Source organism: Pectinophora gossypiella, chromosome 3 (genome assembly GCF_024362695.1).
Source record: "Pectinophora gossypiella chromosome 3, ilPecGoss1.1, whole genome shotgun sequence".
NCBI classification, from domain to species: Eukaryota; Metazoa; Arthropoda; class Insecta; order Lepidoptera; family Gelechiidae; genus Pectinophora; species Pectinophora gossypiella.
In genome coordinates, this window is record NC_065406.1 from 14,524,054 (window position 1) to 14,546,784 (window position 22,731).

General features: G+C 38.7%; 2 protein-coding genes across 5 annotated transcripts in view; one reads left to right on the forward strand and one right to left on the reverse strand.

The window, feature by feature from the left end:
* Positions 1–1,823: 1,823 nt before the first annotated feature.
* Positions 1,824–22,731, reverse strand: part of LOC126382120 (E3 ubiquitin-protein ligase RNF13) — a 36,938-nt gene continuing 16,030 nt past the window's right edge. For 2 of the 4 annotated variants that reach the window (XM_050031868.1, XM_050031869.1), the window contains exons 2-12: positions 21,663–22,279; positions 21,046–21,212; positions 18,946–19,037; positions 15,742–15,844; positions 14,342–14,450; positions 13,918–14,092; positions 11,780–11,937; positions 10,249–10,356; positions 9,363–9,415; positions 8,847–9,016; positions 1,824–8,086 (exon numbers count right to left, since the gene is read on the reverse strand). In XM_050031868.1, the coding sequence (XP_049887825.1) occupies positions 8,025–8,086; positions 8,847–9,016; positions 9,363–9,415; positions 10,249–10,356; positions 11,780–11,937; positions 13,918–14,092; positions 14,342–14,450; positions 15,742–15,844; positions 18,946–19,037; positions 21,046–21,212; positions 21,663–21,761 (1,296 nt within the window). In that variant the 5' untranslated portion in view covers positions 21,762–22,279 and the 3' untranslated portion in view covers positions 1,824–8,024. The remainder of the gene's footprint in view (positions 8,087–8,846; positions 9,017–9,362; positions 9,416–10,248; positions 10,357–11,779; positions 11,938–13,917; positions 14,093–14,341; positions 14,451–15,741; positions 15,845–18,945; positions 19,038–21,045; positions 21,213–21,662; positions 22,280–22,731) is intronic. The other 2 variants (XM_050031870.1, XM_050031871.1) reach the window with 1 other exon arrangement.
* Positions 19,560–20,594, forward strand: LOC126382138 (uncharacterized). The gene has a single exon (XM_050031906.1). The coding sequence runs from the start codon at positions 19,695–19,697 to the stop codon at positions 20,517–20,519; it is 825 nt and encodes a 274-aa protein (XP_049887863.1). The 5' UTR covers positions 19,560–19,694; the 3' UTR covers positions 20,520–20,594.

Below are 22,731 nucleotides of genomic sequence, written 5' to 3' on the forward strand. Positions count from 1 at the left end.
GTAAATCGTTTTAACTAATTTACTTGTCGTTCTACCCACCCAGATATGAATACTAGGTCGTTATTTCTGTATTTAATTAATCATTCAATTTGTAAAGTATAAATATTTAGCCGATTATAATGTCGATAAAAACATGGAACGGCGCTAGTGGTCTTGATACAAAAACATATACAATAGGTACGTTTCTATAACAAACCCGCTACGCCAGTACAAAAGACGTACCGACGATAGTATATTTATCTCTTTTTAACTTATGACGGCTCATATGAGTGCGAAAGACAAAACCTATGTTTTTCATTCGTCTTAAATATGCTCCGTCTATTCTATACAAGGTCTTTGTATATGTATCATCAATTCAATAGAAGGGACTGATGGAGCCAAAGGATGGAGCGAACAAAGTAACCGGGGCGCTGCATCATGTGCGTAATATTTGTTAGTGGGAGTGACTTTGTTTTGACAAGGACAACGATAGTACAGTCTACTGAAAGAGTCTTAGTCAGCTGAGAAAACAATATGAACAAACGTCCATTTAAAGACTTGAAGGTAGAATACGAAATGAATAATCTGACAGTTGTAATGTGAGTGAGAGCAGGATAGGAAGATACGATACAGCATAGTGCGAAAGAGATATGTATTGGTCTGACAGCTCTCAACAATAATGCTCCGCTGTTTGTAAACGAACTCCTACGAACCTATGCTCTCCTGGTACTGAAATCTGCGAAGTAACCAAGTTTTCTGATGTATATTTTATGATTTTAACAGTCTCTAGGTGCACACGACGGACGCATCGCGCTTCGCTCACAGTCATCTATTGAACCTGCTATACTTATGCGCTTCTAGTATTCGAAAAAATATATTTTCATAAGTAATAATGTGGGTTTGTTGGTTACGCTTTCACGGCTTTACTCAACCCGATAATCATGAAAAGGATAACTAGGGGCTTATGGGCTAGGGGCACCGGACATTTCAGGGGCATACCTTATAAACAAAAAATTGTATATGTGTCGCCGATAACTGAACTACATGGGACTTAAACATATCTGGCGCGGAGTGGGTGTTATCAATCGTATATACTATACGCGTATATCGTATATAGCCCTCCCATCTATCCCTTTGGGAATACAGGTGTGAATGTACGGATATATAACCGAACTCCAGACAAAAGGAAATCTTCTTTCTGATAAAACAAGGACCGCGCCGCGCAAAATATGAAGCAAAGCTAGAAAAAATCAATCAACATTAGAAAAAAATTCTTCAAACGTAAGCTAAAATCTGGTCGTTTCGCAGATTTGGTACCAGGATTGCATGTCTTGTAGGAGTTCGTCAATAATTGCCGCACACTATTTTTGGGAGCTGTCAGAAGTATATCTATCTCTTTCGCACTAGACTGTATCCTATCTTTCTGTCCCGCTCTCATATTAGCACAGCAGCTGTCACATACAATTTAAAACTTTTTACATTCTACCCTCAAGTATTTTTATTAACGTTCGATTCGTAATGTCAAAACAATACACGTCTCTTTTGCACTAGGCTGTATACTGTATTCCTTTCCTTTTCATGTGATAGCTGTCATCTAAGACAATTTCAAACTCTTTATATTCTACCCTCAAGGTTTTTCCCACTGGTCCAATTGATGGAGTCCCGAGTTTACAATAAGCGGGCATATATCCTGAAAACCACGCATCTATAGATACAGCAAAAGAAAATAACAACATATAATAACGCTTGCGTCCACGAAGGGGTAGGCAGAGGTACATAGTTCACCCACTCCTCGCCAGCTATGTTCAAGTCCCATGTAATAGGGGAAGAAAATAAAAGAAAAATTCCGTGTCAAACGATTTTTATTTCTTTGGTTTTATCCTAAGATTGTGACCGAAGCAACTTCGGTATCCCGGGCCAAAATTGTGCAAATCCAACTTTATTACTTTAAACACTAGGTCTGCTTTACCACGCACATTTTTGACTCAGGATTTTAAAAAGTTATATTTATATATCACAATAGGTACAAGAAAATAAGACTTATTTTTTATAATTCGATAACGTCAATTTATCTGCATTTACAATCGAAACGAACGAGTAAGGGTTGAACTACATCAGCGGCCTAGCACCGTAGGCACGCGACTCTCTCGCCGCGACAGAGATCGTCTGTCTCTTTCTGTGCAGTACTGTGAGAGAGTGACGGGTGACGTATGTCGAGGCGAGAAAGAGTCGCGCGCTTGCGGTGTTAAGCCCGCTGGCCACACTGCATTGAACTTTTCTATGCTTCTATCCTTTTCTGTCACACAGAACCGTCATTTGCTTGAGTGAGATAAAGAGTGTGTGAGAGCGCAATCCGATGGCCTCGTCTATCCCGCATCAAATAGTAAAGTGGGTGTCTACATAAGTAGGGATTTTTTCTCCCGATAGCCCAATCCCGATGGTACAACTAAAGATGAGATGTCAAGAAACCAACCAGTTACCGCGAGGGAGAGTGACAGAGTATATTCTCTAATAATAAATTCCAGTAGTAATAATTAATTCCAGTGTTATACTTTGATTTGCGGTCTCACAACCCGATAAATAAGGAATTATTAAATAATATGTATCTGCCCGACCAACATTGTGGAATTTACTTCAAAACTGCAGATTGACAAACCATCCGAGTTTTAACCCGGTTCTTGGGTAAAAACCGAAAAAACCCAACCACTGCGTGTGCACGCTGTGATTGGTCGATTCCGTATCCTATTTTCACCGGTTTGGTTAGAGACCGCCCTCACGAGGCACGAGTGAGTCAGTTTAGCTGTCATATCCGTCCGGGTCTATCCCAACCTTCAGCTTTCCGACTTCTATTACCAGGTTTTTGGGTAGCTGGAATGAACCTTAGAACTTAGGATTCCTAGAAACAATTGCAGGCTTTTGTGCCCGCGATAACAGCGGTTAGCTACAGAAACCGTTTTACTCGTTCGTTTCAATTGTTCCTTGGTTTCTTTGCGAATATACAGATTCAGAGCAGAAAATAATTTCGTGACAAAAATAAAAGAAACAGTTAAAATATTGATTCAGATTCAGATTCAGATTAAAAGAAAAGATAAGTATCAGAACAATATGGCATAAGATATTTATGACACTAGAATAACAAAAAGCACGGCTTCTAAAACTAATATTATTTACATGGATGAATTATTAATTAGTTTTTTATATAAACTCAGTTATTTGCCAAGACACAAACACCTTGGGAACTTATTGAGATTAGTGTACGCATAAGGCCTCCGAGCTGTGGGATTAAAGCAAGCTATAGCTAGGTACTCTGAAATAGTATTTGTTTTATGGTGGACGTTTATCCAAGGTGAGCGGTTCCAGCTCTTTTATGCCGGGGGGGGGGGGAGGGGGTGTCCACCAGGGGCCTGTTTAATGAAATTTACAATTGTAAATTACAATGACAATTTGATGTACATTGCGGAGTCTGTGATCACGATCATTTTGCAGTTTCATATTAGCTACGTAATGAACATCAAATTGTCGTTGTAATTTCATTAAACAGGCCCCAGGTTGCAAACAACCTATCTCCATAGAGAATTAGACAAAATTTGCAGTGGCCACCCAACCTGCCGTCAATCCCTAGCCCCCCGCAGGATCCGCCCATGTGTTTATCATTAAATAAACTATAAAAATAATATTTTCAGTCAAAATGTTCCGTTTACACAGTGTTCGTGCCTTCGTGTACATAACGTTCAAATTAGAGTCTTAGCGGTTTTCAAAAAAAGTAATTACAATCTCCCCACTGGCCCTGATTCCTGCAGACACCTTATTAAGTTATACCTGTCATTTTCTTACCCGCCGAAAAGGAAAGAGACTGATGATTGACAACTGTTAATTTTAAATGAATAACCCGGGCGAATCACATAGTCATCTCCCTAGTATGCAACCCATTTGACGTGTGTTGTCAACTTAATTTGGTCTAATGCATAAAAATTGACGTGTGTTTTATAAATTTTATGTCTGTCGATTACCCGTCCCTTTCCTTTTCGGCGGATAAGAAAATGACAAAATTTTATGGTGTGCATTGGAAACAGTACCACTGTATCACTATAATTTAACCTAAGCCATTCTTATACACATTATCAATTTCTATAATACGTCTAGGATTTATCATATTATTTATTATTATACATATCCACTGTCAATTCCAGTGTTATACTTTGATTTGCGGTCTCACAACCCGATAAATAAGGAATTATAAAATATGTATCTGCCCGACCAACATTGTGGAATTTACTTCAAAATTGTATTCAAACTACAGAGTGACAAACCATCCGGGTTTTAACCCGGTTCTTGGGTAAAAACCGAATAAACTCACGAAAAAACTCAACCACTGCCTGTTTCATAGACTTTTACACAAGTGGGTTACACTTGTATATATATAGTAGGACTGTAAGGGTTGATTTAGTTCGCCCATGGTTGCATTTTTATATACATCTATCCTTTTCTATCACACAACACTGTCAATTACTAGAGAGATAATGCGACCGCACGCGGCGTAATCAACTAGACAGTCGGAGTCGCATTCCCACTCTTCATCTCGCTATAGCAAATGACGGTTCTGTGTGACAGAAAAGGATAGAAGCATAGGAAAGTCTAAAACATGTCTGTGTTTTTGCTAAGGTGTATATTTTTGCGATTAGTCTGTAGAGAATGAGAATTAAGATTGTTTTAATATTGCATTAGTCGGACTTTGACTACACCCAGCTACCAAATTCAGAAAGCTACTTTTTAACAGTCCAGATATCATACATAGTAAGTAGGCATCAGTTTTATGATGTAGGCTTATCAATTTTATCAAACAAGTTGTAATATTTACAATTTCGAGACGATACATATAACATTATTTTTAACAAATGGGCGCGATTTTGTTGTAATTGCACGTTTGAGTTTTATCTTAGTTTGACAGTTGTGAAACTGCTTCGGAAGCATTGGTCGCGGTTACTAGCCGTAAACACCTCCACCAACCCGCAGTGGAGGTTGAATGAGGTGAGGTTTGTGCCCAGCAGTGGGACGTATACTTACAGGATGTTTATGTTATGTTGTTTTAAAACCAGCTTTACCTAAAAGATAAACAGTGTTATCTCTTTCTTGCCCTCATCGAAAGTAAAGGACGGCGACATTTTTAGAGCAGACAAATTAAAATCAAATTATGTCCGCCAGATGTCACCTCATTATAGTTTTTGTTGGCAACATCAAAGTCTATATTATAAATTTTACTGTAATATTTTTTCCTATGGCAATGTTAAAGGACTTTACGCCACGGACTTTGCCGACGAGGCACATTTTCTTGTATCTCGCTACTTATGTAAATATTTCCTAGTTTTTTATTACAATACACTCCACTTAACATATCGAAGAGGTTTTATTTACCGGAGCGATCATCGCCTCCAACAGTTAACTTTAATAATATATGTGATGTTAAAATGAGACCGAATTATGAAGGTAAAAATGTGTTAAACATTTCTAAATTATATTTAAGTATACAAAATCACGCCCATTGTAATTTAATATTTTTCAAGTTACCCAACGCCTTAAAAATGTAGTACATTTTAAATCGAAACCAATTTACTGAATCTCTCGCTTTTTACATAGCTGCAACATTTTGTTCTCTCAATACAAACACTTTTTTTAATATTTTTCTATTATTTTCAAGTTTAGAACTTAGCTTATGATAAATTCTGGCATACCTGCGCCCGAGGTGGGTTTAAAACAAAATATTTTTTAGTAAAACTTGATATTATAGTTCCAATAAACATTATTTTTGTTAGTAAACTTTAATTCGTTATATTTTTGCGTCATTATCATAAAAGTATCAAAGTTAGTTGGAACCACGATTCTCAAGTTGATTTACAACTGTTTAATACTTGTACAGAACCATTAAAGATGATAAAAAATATAAAATAAACCCAACTATATCCCAATTGGGGTTGTCGGAGGTACATCCATCGCACGATGAACTGTGTACCCACGCCTCACCGTGCCTTCGTGCGAATATTATTTTAATTTAAGTAAATAACACATTACATTTCTTTTGCTAAGCTTACAGAGGGTGGTATTAATAAACTAATCTCAGATGAGACTGCCCTCAAGATCATGCTCAAGTCTCTGTTTTTATATGAGAACTGTCACATTGACATGATCTTGAGGGCAGTCTCGAAGTTGAGATTAGTTTATAGTTACTTTTACTGTTTTTAAAATAACTTTTCAACTTTAGTCATGTCATTTCAGTTACCACAATAGGGTAGTTTCCAACTAGTCAAATCAGTTACTTTTTACTAAACGTCAAGACACGAAATTACAATGGAATTTGTATGAAAAAGTAACTTGTGACGTAATAGAAAAACGTGAAAACATTCTTCTTTATTCAAATTTATAAATAGGTTGAATAGAAAAAGGAATACGTATTTTGTCACCTTTAATTCTGTCTTTATTTAGTAATCAGAATTTCATAATAAACCTTTCAACTGGGAAACTACCCAATTCCTTGGCATGTTAACGAATTAATTACAATTTCACATTCTAACATACGACACCTTCAGTGAACCAAAATACTAAGAACTTTAATACCTAAAGCGTATTACAACTTTATCTTTACACATGAATTCAAACTCATTAAGGCCAATTTAGTGGTTTAGAGTTCGGGCCGGATTGGAACCCGTGAAACTTTGATGTAAGTCACGCTTTCTAAAACAGCGCTATCGCGGAGACAGTATACAGCCTAGGTGCTAAAGGCGTTTATCAGGAAACTATTGTTCCGAGATCCGTTCGATGAGGGACTTTCCAGGCGATGTACTCCAAAAATATGAAGGAAAACATCGTGAGGTAACCCACATTCCCGACAAATGCATTTTCGGAGGTATGTGACCTAACCCTTCCGTTGGAGGTTTTCCCTTCGAGTTGGAAGGTCAGACAGGCAGTCGCTTCTGTAAAAAACCGGACCTGACAAATCTTCAGGTTAGGTTAGGACCCTGTGAAAAACGGGATAATGTTAGGGAGATGATGTTCTCCAAAAATAAATAGATATCTTCCACCCATTATTATTCTGATCAAAATAAAGAGAAGCAATATAGGTAGCAATATAATTATTTACAAATCTGATCCAAATATCAAGCAACAATTATTTATATACAGGGTGTTAGTGACATCGTAACGAATACTGAGGGGGATGATTCTGACCATGATTCTGAGTTAATATCAAGTGGATTTTCCGTCGCAAAATTCATTTTTTTCAAATTCATTCGGTCATTTTTTTTAAAATTATTTTCAATTCTATACTTTTGCGATGGAAAATTCCACTTGATATTAACTCAGAATAAAAAGCTGAACCATCCCTCTCAGTATTCGTTACGATGTCACTTACACCCCATACTGTTAGTGACACCGTAACGAATACTGAGCGGGATGGTTCAGACCATGATTCTGAGTTGATATCAAGTGGAATTTCCTGTCGGATTGTGTTTTTTTAAATTATTTTCTGTTTCATACTTTTGCGACGGAAAATTTCACTTGATATCAACTCAGGATCATGGTCTGAATCATCCCTCAAAGTTATCGTTACGATGTCACATACACTCTGTATATGCCTGTGCCATTACATAATATTTTTGAATAATTATGTAACCGAGCAATGAAAAAATAGGTAATTATCACGTTAAATCTGAACAGCGCCATCTATAAAAAGTCCCTCATTGACCACGTATTCTTTGACGGAGTATAATTGTCAATCATAATTTGTGGAAAGTTCGAGGCTATTGAACGTAGCATGAAAGTAGTACAGAGGTATAGTTCATCGCCTTGTGTCAGTAATCATGCTACGTTAATCAAATAAATGTTGAATGCGGAATAGAATCCACATGACGCCGACGATGAAACACATTATGACGTCATCTCATAACTTCGCTATTCCATAAAAAAGTTACCAGTTTTCTTTCATTATAAACAACATCAAACCTTGCCATGAGAATATGTAATAGTGTGTATTATATTGATACATGCGAGCTCGTTCATAAGTCGATGTGGTGCGGCGTCGAGCTCGCTTGCGGCGCCGCCGGCAGCGCTGCCACCCCTGCAACGATGGAGTTTACATCAGAATCTTCCTGTCCTTATCATCATCTTCCTGTCCTTATAATAATCATCTTCCAGTCCTTATCATCATCATTTTCCTGTCCTTATCATCATCATCTTCCTGTCCTTATCATCATCATTTTCCTCTCCTTATCATCATCATTTTCATGTCCTTATCATCATCTTCTTCCTGCCCTTATCCCACTCTCGGTGGGGTCGGCACAACATGTATTCCTCTTCCATTCATTTCGTACTCATACCTTTCACTCACATATCCTTTACACAATTCATTCACACTTTCTTAGGTCGTCTTCTACCCTTATATCTATCCACATTCATACTCATTACCTTCCTCGTTATATGCCTTTCATCCCTCTTCATAACATGTACATACCATGCTAACCTGTTGCTCTTCAATTTCTTACTTACCGACCCTACTTTCAGACATCCTCTTACATATTCATTCATAATCATGTCATCTATCGGTTGACTGCATAGATCTATTATAACAACTAGATAACCATTTTTTTTAAAAGTGATCGCGGCGTATATTGTCACAATGGCTTGAAACGACACGGTACAACCGAGATTGCACTTTATTTGAACAGCAATAACATCTTCATTTTAGGGAACGAACTCACGTTTTCTATATATCGTAATGTATGCGTATTTAAAACACGGTTTTGATGCATTTTTTAGAAAAGCTCCTTATCGAACGTGAGTTTATTTGTTTATAGGATGTTAGTGGGTTCAAAACTTACCAATAAAAGGCTCGGTCTCGTTATTGATGGAGTGGTCGGCGGAGTGCAGCAGCGGGGGCGGGGGCGGCGGCGGCGGGGGCGTGGCCCGCGGCTGGGAGCGCGTGCGGCGCGCGCGGCGCGGCCGCTCCGACTGCGCGCTCAGCAGCGGCTGCGTGTCGCGGGACGACTGGCTGCGGGGACGGGACACTTTTTTATTACAACTTTCTGGCCCGGTTACCAGACCTTTAAGCCAAGGTTAGATAACTATTCAGACAAATGAGATTCTGTTTGCAAAATGTCAAAACGATATGACGTCATTAATAAATATGATTATGGCCCACATGGTTCATGGCTACGTTCACACGGCATTATAGGGGAAATATAATGCCGTGTGAACGTAGCCATGAACCATGTGGGCCATAATCATATTTATTAATGACGTCATGTCGTGAGATAAGTCTTTTTCTGTATTGAGATTATTTTAGAGTGAAACTACGAAGTCTATGAAATGATTGCATTCCTACTATAGGTACTTACTTATCTTCGTTATTTTCACTATTCATCTGGTCATTATCCTCTGCGGGTGCCTCCTGGAAAAACATTAAAGAAAAACTAAGAAAAAATTATGGCACCAATTTTCTTTGGCTTAAAATAACATTGTTGACTGATATGGCGAATGCAACACACCACATCGGTGTTTTCCGTGCTTCGGAAGGCACGCTAAGCCGTTGGTCCCGGGCTACTAGTTCATACACCTCCACCAAACCGCAGTAGAACAGCGTGGTGGAGTATGCTCCATACCCCCTCCGGTTGATTGAGGGGAGGCCTGTGCCCAGCAGTGGGACGTGTATAGGCTGTTTATGTTATGTGATGTGGCGAATACCACTTTATGATGTACAGCAGGCTCTGCGCGACAACCGCGTCGCGCGCTGCGCGATATATATCGAGGGCTTCGACCAATAGACGCAGCGAATGCTATTTACGTAGATAGACGTACTCCGTACGGCTAGCCCAGTTGGTAGAACGCTTGCCTCTCACTTTGAAGTCGCAGGTTCGAATCCAGCTCAGGCCTAAACCAATGATTGTCGAATTTGTTTTCGAATTCATAACTGTTTGGATCATAAATGTTTATCACGTGCTCAGCGGTGAAGGAAAACATCGCGAGGAAACCCCCATTTCCGAGAAATGCATTTTCGGAGGTATGTTACCTAACCTGTATTGGGCTGGTTTTCCCTTCGCGGGTTGGAAGGTGAGACAGGCAGTCGCTTCTGTAAAAAACCGGTCCTGTCAAATCTTCAGGTTAGGGAAGCGGACGCTGTGAAAAATCGGGTTAAGATGAGACGTCGTACTGGTTAAAGCCTTCGATATGTTTCGTGCGGCGCGGTGGCCGAGCCGCGAGGGCAGAGTGGCAAAAATCCTGTACCTCACTGGGTGGCGGTTGTCGCCTCAGCAACCGCGCCTGCCTCATCCGCGCCACGAGTCGCTCCGCGCGACGGAACGGGTTCTCAGACTGCTCCTCGAACGTGCCTCCCTTTAACAAACATTATCACATTAACATAACAAATACTTTCTTGCACACAGGAAAAACAAAATACAAAACAAAAGAGAAATAGAATGATCGCCGTATCGAAAATGCGCGGAAGAGCTACTGCTGAAACGGTATCTTCCCATTTCATTAAAGCGAAAGCTCATCGACATGTGTATTCTGTGTTTTAAGTTTACGCGGTTATTATCATAATTAAAACACATAATAACGGGTACTTACCGCGTTTGAGTCTCATATCCCAGCTTTAAACGCGGTAAGAACCAGTTATTATGTGTTTTAATTATGTGTATTCTGCCCATCCTAACCTACGATGCCCAGACCTGGGGGGTTAAAATGGCCACATCGAAGCAATTCATCTAAGAAAGCAATATTGCAAATTGACATTTGCGCATATAAAAGTAAGTGCGCAATGCAAACAAATGTCAAATAGCAATATTGCTTTCTTAGATGAATTGCTTCGATGTGGCCATTTTAACCCCCCTGGTCATTGTCAGAGCTTCTCAACCTGTATAGCCGACGGAAAGTAGCTGCAACAGTGACTGAAAGAGATCGAGATTCAAAGTGTAAGTATGTTACCTAATGAATAAAGATATTTTTGAGTTTGAACACACACCGGACACTTCATACAAAACACATCGTTTTACACAGACACTACACATTGACGCTATCGTACACTCGCCTATGTGTGTGACGTGTGACGCCATCATCATCATCAGCCCATTAACGTCCCCACTGCTGGGGCACTGGATGGATAGGTAGATCGGGCCTCAAACCATTACGCGGGCCCAGTGCGGATTGATGGTTATTAACGACTGCTAATGCAGCCGGGACCAACGGCTTAACGCGCCTTCCGAAGCACGGAGGAGCTCGAGATTAAAACTTTTTTTTTTTTTTTTTGTGGTCACCCATCCTATGACCGGACTTTGCGAAAGTTGCTTAACTTCTTTACGTTGCGTGACGTCTGACGCCATACGATTGAAAACTAAACTATGTTTGGACTGTCTTCCAAAATACAGGTTCGCCTAGTTTGGGAGACAGGGTTTCAACGAGAACTGTAATTGAGTTATTCAATCTCTCTCTCTCTATTTAAGAGCTGCGCTCTTGTCGGTGGAGTAACCGCCATTCCTCTCTTCTTCCCGCCAAAACCTTCACCTCCCGATACGACACGACCTGCACCTTCTCTTTTATTTGTTTCATAAATGTTATCCTAGGTCTACCCCTTCCTCTCTTCCCTTCAATTTTTCCTTCTGTAATGTATGTGTGTGTGTGTGTGTGTATATATGTGTTATGTATGTATGTATAGTTATTCAATAAACATTATTATTATTATTGGGGGTGGGGGGGTTTACGGGGTAAAAATATACGTAGTATTGATTCGTTATTGTATGGTTTGAGTTTCGCTGCATACCTGCGTGGTGGGCGGCTCGCTGACCAGCGGCTCGGTGTCGTCCGAGTCGGAGTCGTCGTGCCGCCGCCGCTCGCCGGCCGCGAACACCTTGCGCTTGCACACCGGACACACGCGCCGGTTCTGCGTCAGCCACGGGTCGATGCACTTCGCGTGGTACGCTGCAATACAAACATTCGTTTCAACATATGATTTACAATTTTACTCGATTTCTTTTTTTGAAAAGGAGGCCGAATGTGCGGTAACGGTGATTGTATAAAAATGCATTATTAAATAAATAATTGCAAATTACATGGAAATAAAATCAGAAATCAGAATCATTTATTCAACGTAATTATCATGGATAAACTTTTTGAAGGTCAATGTAACATTTTTGAATTTACGTCATTTCGTAAGGTGTTATGGCTGAGGAGAAGAAATGACAAGAAACTGCAATAGCAACACATCTTTTAAAAACCAATGAGAATATACAAGTTAATTAATAACTAAAGGAACACATTCAATACCGGACATTTTTATCATTTAGGTAGTCATTAATCTTATAATAAGCTTTTTTACATAAAGTAAGCTTCACATGAGCTTAAAAAAAATAAGATACATTACACAAATAAAAACATTCAACATAAAATATAAAATCGGACGTCGTTTACGAGTAGAGATGACCCCCGTGCCGGATCGTTCTTGGCGCGAAGGTTGTCCATTGCTGTACAGCGAGGAAATGCGGCTAGTGTAATGGGCACCTTCGCGCCCGGATTACTCAGGGGCGGGCTTTTTGACGAGTGTAGTAAATAGCATTATTTTTGTTAATTATTTATGTAATTTCGTGTTTAGTTAATGTAATGAAATTTGTCATTACCTACTAGTTACCTATTAAATAAAGATATGTCTAGCTTACATCTAAATATGGAAGTTTCTTATTCAAATGTGTCCTTTGTACATGTCGTTGTGCAATAAAGTATTATGGATTGATTGAAATATAAAATTAATTATTCAATTAACGTAAACTGGGGGTTAAAATGGCCACATCGAAGCAATTCATTTAAGAAAGCAATATTGCTATTTGACATTTGTTTGCATTGCGCACTTCCTTTTCTATACGCAAATGTCAAATTGCAATATTGTTTTCTTAGATGAAGTGCTTCGATGTGGCCATTTTAACCCCCCTGATTTGTACAGTTGCTCTTATTTCCCGTCACTCCACAGAACCTTGTCAAAGACGACAACTGTAAGTAGGAATTTTCTATACGCACAAACGCACATAGCCCAGACACTGTACAAAAATCTCGTTTTTACTGTATGCCGGTAAGTGCGAGTGAGACAGATAGTCCGCGCGCGCTCCCTGACTCTTTAACGTCTAGATGAGGTAAGTACATCTAACTCGGCACTGATACGAATTGTTGCGGGGCGAAGAGTGCGGACACTCTTCTATACGTAGTTCTATACGTAGTATTATTCTTTAATTCTTCGTCTGGGGGAATATGACTATCTATTTATCCATGAATACCTAATGGTGGCCATACACCATCCTTCCTATCGTCCAATCGGCATGACGCGATCGATTGGATCAAATCGAATTGACCGTATGTGGGCGTGGATTGGCGTGTCCAATCTATTTGACGGCACAATCCACGCCCACATACGGTTAATTCGATTTGATCCAATCGATCGTGTCATGCCGATTGGACGATAGGAAGGATGGTGTATAGCCACCATAACGGATAATAATCTTATATAATATACATGTATCTTTACCTTTAAATTGACATCTCTGCTTATTAATCCTATTATATAAAATTTTGAATTTAATATTAAGTACTTCTTCCTCCGTGCTTCGGAAGGCATGTTAAGCCGTCGGTCCCGGCTGCATTAGCAGTCGTTAATAACCATCAATCCGCACTGGGCCCGCGTGGTGGTTTAAGGCCCGATCTCCTTACCCATCCATAGGGAAGGCCCGTGCCCCAGCAGTGGGGACGTTAATGGGCTGATGATGTGATTAAGTAGTTAAATAACAAGCCACTATTTGTATGCCTACTAACAGGTTGAATACAGAGATTGTAATAACTTCATGTAACATCCTTTTGTATACCTGTTTTCACAAATAGAGTATTTGATTTGATTTGTTTGTCTGTGTGTGTACGTACCATGAGCACAAGGCAGCACTCTCAGCCGCTCGCCCTCCTGGTAGTCGTCGAGACATATAGCGCACGTGTCGTACGGGTCTCCTTTGCTAAACTTGCACGTTGGAATCTTCTTGAGACATCTGTTCGGTAAGCGGTGCCGCCGCGCACGCCGACGGTCCTTTATGCACTTTACTATCTGTTGGAGAACGATTTTGAAAGATTAATGACATTTCCATTTTTGAATATTCGTAGTCAGGTGTTTCGTAACGTATCTAGAACTTTAGTGATGTAGGTTTTAAAAGAAGATTCAATATATTATGTAGTCTGAAAGGTAATTTCGTCGTATACGTTTAGAAAGTAGGCGCTATGACAAGTCACACAAAGATAATCTTGATAGACTTTTAAACATTCCTTAATGTCTTTGGCGGCGAGGATGGCGACTTACCATAAAGATGAGTATGACGAGCAGACAGAGCACCACGACTATGGCGAATGGTAGCAGTAGGTGAGTGTTGATGTTGAACGGGAGGTCGCCGTTCACCATTATATAGAACCTGCGCAATACATACACTGTTTACTCCAGCCGTTTCAGTCATCTCGCAAAATGCACTCTGACGTCGAGTTGCGGAAAACGGCCCACGAATTCCAAAATCAAAAAACACATTAATCATATCATGAAGTCACTGTGCTCCTGTGGTACATCGGCTTGCTTCGAAACCAGGCACCGGATTTGCACCAATGTGGCACCTGTACCTTTAAATAAAGCACATCTACGAACACGCAGCAGACTAATCAGCGCGCCTGCCCGCCTACTTGATTAAATGTTTGTTTGGTTGGCACTACTTACTACCTTTTCCGGTGTCGCCATATTTCTTTTCTGTTACTAGTCTGTGTTTGTGTCCATCAAATCTAATTTAAAACCTCTTGAAAGTAAACAGTGATGCTAAAATCGTATTAGTTTGATTTCTGACTAACACTTTCAACCTAAACCAATGAGTTATTAATTTCTTAAGTGCAGTTTACACTAACACAGCTGGCTCGACATCGCAATACGGCTCACCACCTATCACGTTGGTCTAACAGAAAGCTCGCTGAGGTGCGGGTGCTTAATTGAACTTGCGATAGATATACCTCTGACTGCCCATTGGGATATAGTTATGTTATCATATCACGGTGATGGTCATAAATGATTCTGATTCTGAACGGTAGCGAGTGTTAGACTGCTATTCCATTGGATAAGTAATTCACACTAATATTATAAGAACGAAGGTTATCTACCTAAAAACAAAGATAAAAGATGCATGTGTCTGTCCATGAAATTTGAAAGTTAAACTAAGGCAACTCTGTACAGCGCCATCTATACAGGGTGTTAGTGACATCGTAACGAAAACTTTGAGGGGTGATTGAGGCCATGATTCTGAGTTGATATCAAGTATGGAATTGAAAATAATTTTAAAAATCTAAAAAAAAATCATGAATTTTGCGACGAAAAATTCCACTTGATATTAAGTCAGAATCATGGTCTGAATCATCCCCCTCAGTATTCGTTGCGGTGTCACTAACACCCTTTATTTTTTTGGGGAACGTAGCCTCGAAAGTCCATCATTACGAGCTTTTGAGGATAAAGAGCTAACCGATGAGCTGAAATCTACATATCACTGTACACTTATCAGTCTAATATTAGTACTAAATATTCTCGATAGATGGCGCCAGCGTCAGATGGAAAGGATTTCGCATGGCCAGGAGGAGGATCTGGTGTAATGGTTAACACGCTCGTTCCGGCTTGACAAGAGCTGCGAATTCAAGTCACGTCCGAGTTAAAAAAAAAACAAGCTAACAAGTTACCCGCTAGTGTAGTTGTAGTGTTCGGCGAGCACGATCCCCGTAAATTCGCTAACAAACACCGACGGGATGTCTATGCCGTCCGGGTCTTTGGCGGACATCGTCTCTGAAAACAACGACAAAGTACATCAGTGAGACCAGGGGAACAGAGGAAGATTGGGGGGTAAAAAGGCCAAAGCAATTCATCTAAAAAAGCAATATTGCTATTTGACATTTGTGTGAATTTCAAATTGAAATATGGTTTTTTAGATTGCATTGAGTTTCTTTGATGTGGCCTTTTTAAACCCCCAGTATTTTTTCAGTCCTAACCGGGATAAAATTTTATTCCTTGAAATGTTAGGTCTTGGAATTGCTGAGGAAAAGATGAAATCAAATTCTTTTAAATAGCATTATTTAATAAGTAAATAACGTTCATAATAATTATAACAAATATATTTAATAAGAAATATGTTATCTACTTAAAAGAATTTGATTCGATATTGAAACTTTTTTTAAGTTTTTTAACAAATAATGCCCGCAAATGTGTATAAAAATGCACTATCGAGAGATCATCAGTCGTGTTTGCAATAAAAGCAGAAACAGGTTGGTATAAAAAATAATGTCCGATAACTCATTCAGGGTTACTGTGATAACGCACCTACAGTTTTACTACTGAATCGATATATATATAACTTCACATATCCTTTTTCATATTATTATTAAACATTGCTTATAGGTAAAAGGTTGAGGAGCTCGGTGGCGCAGCGGTTAACGCGCTCGGTCTGCGATTGTTGAAGTAAAGCAACTTTCGCAAAGGCCGGTCATAGGATAGGTGACCACAAAAAAAAAGTTTTCATCTCGAGCTCCTCCGTGCTTCGGAAGGCACGTTAAGCCGTTGGTCCCGGCTGCATTAGCAGTCGTTGATAACCATCAATCCGCACTGGGCCCGCGTGATGGTTTAAGGCCCGATCTTCCTATCCATCCATAGGGAAGGCCCATGCCCCAGCAGTGGGGACGTTAATGGGCTGATGATGATGAATGATAGGTAAAAGGAATAATACTACGTAGAGAAGGCTAACATTAAGGCTACGTAGAGGCAACTCTCCGCTCCCCACCAGCGGCTGACCATTACCTCACCCCCCCCCCCCCCACATAGTTTAGTCTTCAATCGTATGACGTCAGACGTCACACACAGATACGCGTGTACGATAACGTCAATGTGTGGTGTCCGTGTAAAATGAGGTCGTTTGTATATCGATCGATTCAATAAATTTTGTCGAAATCGATAAATTTGTCTTTTTCCCTGACATGCGTGCCACGTGATTTTGTTCATATTTTGACAGAACGACATGACTTATTTGTGTTCACATATTAGCACCAAACGACAAAACGACATAATTATATCGTTTGAATCGATAACGTGACGTCCACCACCACCTTCTGATCATTCTAATGAACATTCTCTATGCTTTTTGTAATTGTTTAGTCAATTTTTCATGTGATATTATTATTTTGTGTGTGGCGTCCTTTTATAATAACAATTTATATTCTATTCTTCAAACTAGCTAGCTAACTAGCTTTTTTTTTCTTTTTTTAGTTTTTTTTTTGTTGACGTGACTTATTGTAGATTTGCCGCAGATGGCATTAACTACTTGGCCGGACAAATGGGGAGCGCTGAAGGCTCTCACCCGGTACAACGTTTAAGACAACAGGCCTGAGGGTTCTTTTTTTAGTTAAATTAGTATAGTTTATTTGTTTTTTGTACCAACTAGTGCAATAATATGATATAATTGATGTTATTAATAGTGAGATTTTAGCTGCTGAGAAGTTAGCCTCAACAGACTAGATGTTGTTTTCTTTTTATAATGAATGTTGTGTTCACTTGTAATTGGCTTACACATAAGTACTGTTTTACTTTGTTTAATTGTGTCCTAACTAAATGTTATAATGTGCATAGCTGTAAGTGATCCATTAATAAATAAATAATAATAATAATAAGGCGGTTACGAGGTAGGAATTCAGTATAAGGCGATAATATTACTAAATATTAATGTAATGTGTGTATATTTTCATGTTTTAAATGTATATGTGTGTCGTAGATTTTACCTGAATAAACTTTTTTATTATTTATTTATTTTATTATTATAATATGCGACTTACAAGAACACTGCCATTTAAAACCATGATTATAACAAACTCCTGAAGGCACATTTTCACTTCACGTTAGTAACATTTCAACAGAAACCTTATCAACAAAATATACTGTCCTTGAGTAAAAAGAAGTATTATTTCTTCAAATTTCCGTAGAAACACGATAAAGTATGTCTCATTTGGACTGAGTATAACTAGTTGATTGTCACAAACAAAGTTATCAACTAGTGCTAACGTACTGGGATGTATCCGATGAAATTTATTACTGTCTCGATGTCTACTTGCCGTTTGTCGTTTTTATACAAGCCGAGACGGAATCGACTACTGTATTCGAGTGTACGGTCACGAGCATTAATATGTATACACTTTGGTACCATGTCACATTAACTTTTTTGACTAATTGCACTGTAAGTCTCACTAAATGTCAAATATGTTAGTTCGACAGAGTCCTAAAGTGGGTACATTATATTGCTCATGACTGTACAAGAGTCTGGGATTAACATACAGGGTGTTAGTGATACCGTTCCGACTACTAAGGGGATCTTCTATCGTGTGGGTTGTGAGGTGGATTACTAACCTCATCAACTCTTTTTTTTTTGACGTGACTTATTGTACATTTGCCGCAGATGGCATTAACTACTTGGCCGGACAAATAGGAAGCGCTGAAGGCTCTTACCCGGTACAACGTTTAAGACAACAGGCCTGAGGGTGCCCAGTTGGGCGCCAACCTCGGCTCAGGGCGTCGTCGTCTGAGAGGAAAAAATATATTGGACCAGTCTTGGTTGATTTTATTTTGATCCCCCCCAAATCGGATCCCTACCGCGTATTGTAAAAACGGATATTAATTGTGGAATACTCTTTTAAATAACTAATAGCGTCATATAGATTAATATAATGAGTAGCATATTTATTTTTATAGTGTAGATAAAATGTAATCTAGTTATGCACTACATACCCCCTCCGGTTGATAGATATTGAGGGGCGGTCTGTACACAGCTCACGTAGACAAATACACAAACTTGCATAGTAACAAAGTTTTAAAGTTTGTATAACAGTAATGTTGTTGTGTTTACTTACCTAGGTCACTGGAGTTGACATTACGTACAATGGCGCAATCATATCCCGCTGCCTGGGCATTGCGCACTTTCACTTCAAAACTGCAGTTATATCTGAAAAAATAGATAAAGCATTTTAGGATGAATACAAGACCATCCCGAGCGTTGCTTATAAAAAAAGTAAAAACAGTTTCTGAACGCACTCCATGTGACGTCATCGGTAAGGCAAGTTTAGTGTTGCGAATGTTCAATGGACAATGTTATCGATCAGCGCGATATTTTCGTACCGAATTAAAAAAAATAGCAAGTAGGTAGGTAAAGTTAGGATTCTTAAATCATATACAAAAAACTATACGCAGAAAACAATTATGTAAAAATATACATATTACTAATGTTATTACTTTTCTAAAGATATGAAAGAGAATTTAGCGTTTTCTTGGAATATACGAAATATGCAAGATTTTCAGACGATTTATATTTAGATTTTAGAGAAAAACAAATTAAATAGTTCAAATATGTTTGAAACTCTTACGAAATAAAAAACAACAAACAAACGTATATCTTATGTTTTATCGCAATCTTATCGATATCATATAAATACTACAGGAATACAACACTACAACTGTCAATGTCATTCCGATGCGAAGTGCGCAGCGGAGCGCGTGGTTGATTTTTATTATTTTTGGTTTATTTAATTTAATAAGCGATAAATAGTCAATAAATATATAAAGAAACTAAATAATTGAAGATAATATCTTCAAAACAGCAGATATGGTCATTCAGGACGACAACGAAACGCCCCTGGAAGTGTCCACTATGAAAAGTTCGCGTTTGGAGGCCACAAAATATATTATCGTCAAAAACCATATTCGCGAGCTGCCAATAAACGATCACAAAGATGCAATGCATAGTTCTACCGAAGAAGATGCCCTAAAAACTGAGAAAAAGGCAAAGAAATCTGCAAAGAAGGCTAAAACTATTCAAAAAGGAATTGAAGTAAATAGTGATGAAAAAGATACAATAATAAGTGAATCGGATCTAGAAGAGCTGAGGACGGTTTATAAACAGTGTAAAAGTGTATTGAACAGGATAGAAACAAAATACGGGCATTTGTTGAACTTGGATGGTGGTGCAAGTTCTAGCCGTAAACATAACCTCAAACAGGAACATTACGAAGAAGAATGTCATTGTACAGCGAATAAAAAGATAATATTCGGTGAAGACGGCGAACAGCTACTTAAAGAGCCTATTTTCGACATTCATATATGTCCAAAAAAGTTGAAACAAAGACATAGTGATCATCAACCTCCAGCGCACAACCAAAATCTAGCAATAGAGTATGAAGAGCAAAATACGACATTACCGGATGACATGAAGGCCCTTTCGAACATCCTGCAGGACTCAGACATATCAATAAGTTATAGAAACAAGGTCATACATAAACTGAAGTCATTAAAATTTGACCATTTCAATGAAATAAGATTCAACCGTCCCGCTTTGGTAGAACAGCTCAAGTCAAACCCTCAAACTACTGAAATATTTGAGTTCAAAGGTGCAAACTTATCTAGCTTACCTGGATATCCAGACTGGAAATAGTATTTAAGTTTATTGTTTTTAAAGTAAGCAATCTAATATTAAATTGAAATAAATAAAAAATGTTAGATATATAAAGATAGTAATAATTTTCTGTTGGTACATTTAACGACATAAGACCCAATTTCCGTTTAAAATCAAACCCCATAACAATGGGAAATCTCGGCCATAGCAAATTAAGATGCCAGTTAGAAGAAATGAAGACAGTATATTATGATACTTTTCTATGTTCACATTATTTCGTATGTACAGTCATGAGCAATATAATGCACCCACTTTAGGACTCTGTCGCACTAACATATTTGACATTTAGTAAAACTTACAGTTCAATTTATCAAAAAGTTAATGTGCCATGGTACCAAAGTGTATACATATTAATGCTCGTGACCGTACCTACAGCATGTGAATAATCAGTGATATATTTTTATACTGCATTTCTTATCATAAGTAAAGAAAACACCGCACTTAATGTTTTACCAAAGTCAATTCTGAGAATCACACAAATAATAGAGATAAAAATGCTGCTAACCTGGCGACGAGTACTATCCATTTGCCAGTGAAGTTCTCAGTCGTAGGCGGCTTGACCAGGGGCGCACACCCATCTTGCGGCTGGCCTGCCACTAGGAACCCGCGGAGCCCGTCCATTGGCAGGTCGGGCCCGAAGCTCGCCGGCATGTCGCGGAACTCCTCCGCTATCTAGGACAAATAACACAATCTTTCAATTTCAACTTGCTACCTATTGTTCTAAAAATATAGTCCTTTACAGATCAGACAGACAGCGTAGGCGTAGATACGACACTTAAAAAACAATAATAGTAGGTATATATTTAATGTAGGATCATCAGATAACACTTACTGAAAGTCAAGAATCTGAATTCCAGAAATACCAATGTCCATATTAGATTTACCTATCATGTAGCGGAATTTGAATCCAGAATTATATACGTTTTTCACATGGGAATCAAACAAAACATGTTCTGAATTCAAATTATTCGTTTGTAATCGGAATTCGGAAATACGATGATTAGTGATTACTGAGCGACATAAAATGGAACTAACGTAGGTAAGTCTTATTAATTTGCTCTGAATTTTTCCTGTTCTATTTAGTCTAGAATGCGGTGATAAATTAACCAATTAGATACTGACGAAGGTCTGTATGCCGACCATTTGAAGTACTCGCACGACGTTCAGCGGGAATAGATGGGATGTCTTCATTTTGGATGCAAATTGCGAAGTTCTTTGCATAAAACTCTTGACGTAGGTAGGTACAATTTTGAAGATGACGATTTTTAAATAGTTGGTTTACTCATTGAAATTAAAGTTTAGAAATCGAGTGCCAAACAGTCTAACGCTCCTTTACTTTTCACGGAAATGATTGCAAAATTTTGAATAGGTATAATCAGTCTCGTAAGCAGGTTATTCGGTCTTGTTAAACTTCCTTCCTTTCCGGCATAAATGGCTGCCGAAAAAAAAAATATTTTCACATTTTTCACTACTAATTAACACTTTTTTTTATCGTTCCACGCAAAACGAAAATGTTAGGCTTTATCAATTACTTTCACATTTTCTTCAACACTCCGTCACATATTTCACATTTATCTTTCTCTTATCCTTATCACAGGTGAAATCCCTCAACACTTTTTTCACATTCTTTTAGTTCTTTGTTATTTTTGGATATTTCATCCGATGCCACTTTTGTTTCTGGTCGCCACAGTTGCGTTGGTCATGTATTGCACTTGTGCGCCACTAGAGCCTAGATTGTCCTAGATTGATCTAGATTAGTGAGAGGAGTGCTATCGGGTGTCGATTGCCGATAATGTTACAATGTAAAGTTTAGGGTCAATAGCTCTTGAGGCTCGAGTCTTGAAGCTGAAGGGCTTATTGGAATGTTTCAGTGTTTTATGTATAAGTCTTATGTTTATCAAACTATCTGTCTACTAATTTCAGAGTAAAGGTTCATTCTTCGTTTGCTTATTGATGTGTGACGTCCCTGGGTAAAATGTCACGTGACCAACCGTTGTCGCGCGAAATTTGAAATTGCTATAACTGTTAATGGTAAATCTAGCACTAAACTATAAGTAGATTCCGCTAAACTACTTAGCAAAATAGCACGACGTTTGGTACCGGCTTTGTCCTCGACCTCCCCAAGGTCATTCGCTAAGAACCATTGTTCTAATCTATCCTTATATATAGACCACTCCTGCTGTTCGTGATT

Coding starts and splice junctions, on each gene's coding strand:
- LOC126382138 (XM_050031906.1), top strand. CDS start 19,695: ATGGTCATTCAGGACGACAACGAAACGCCCCTGGAAGTGTCCACTATG.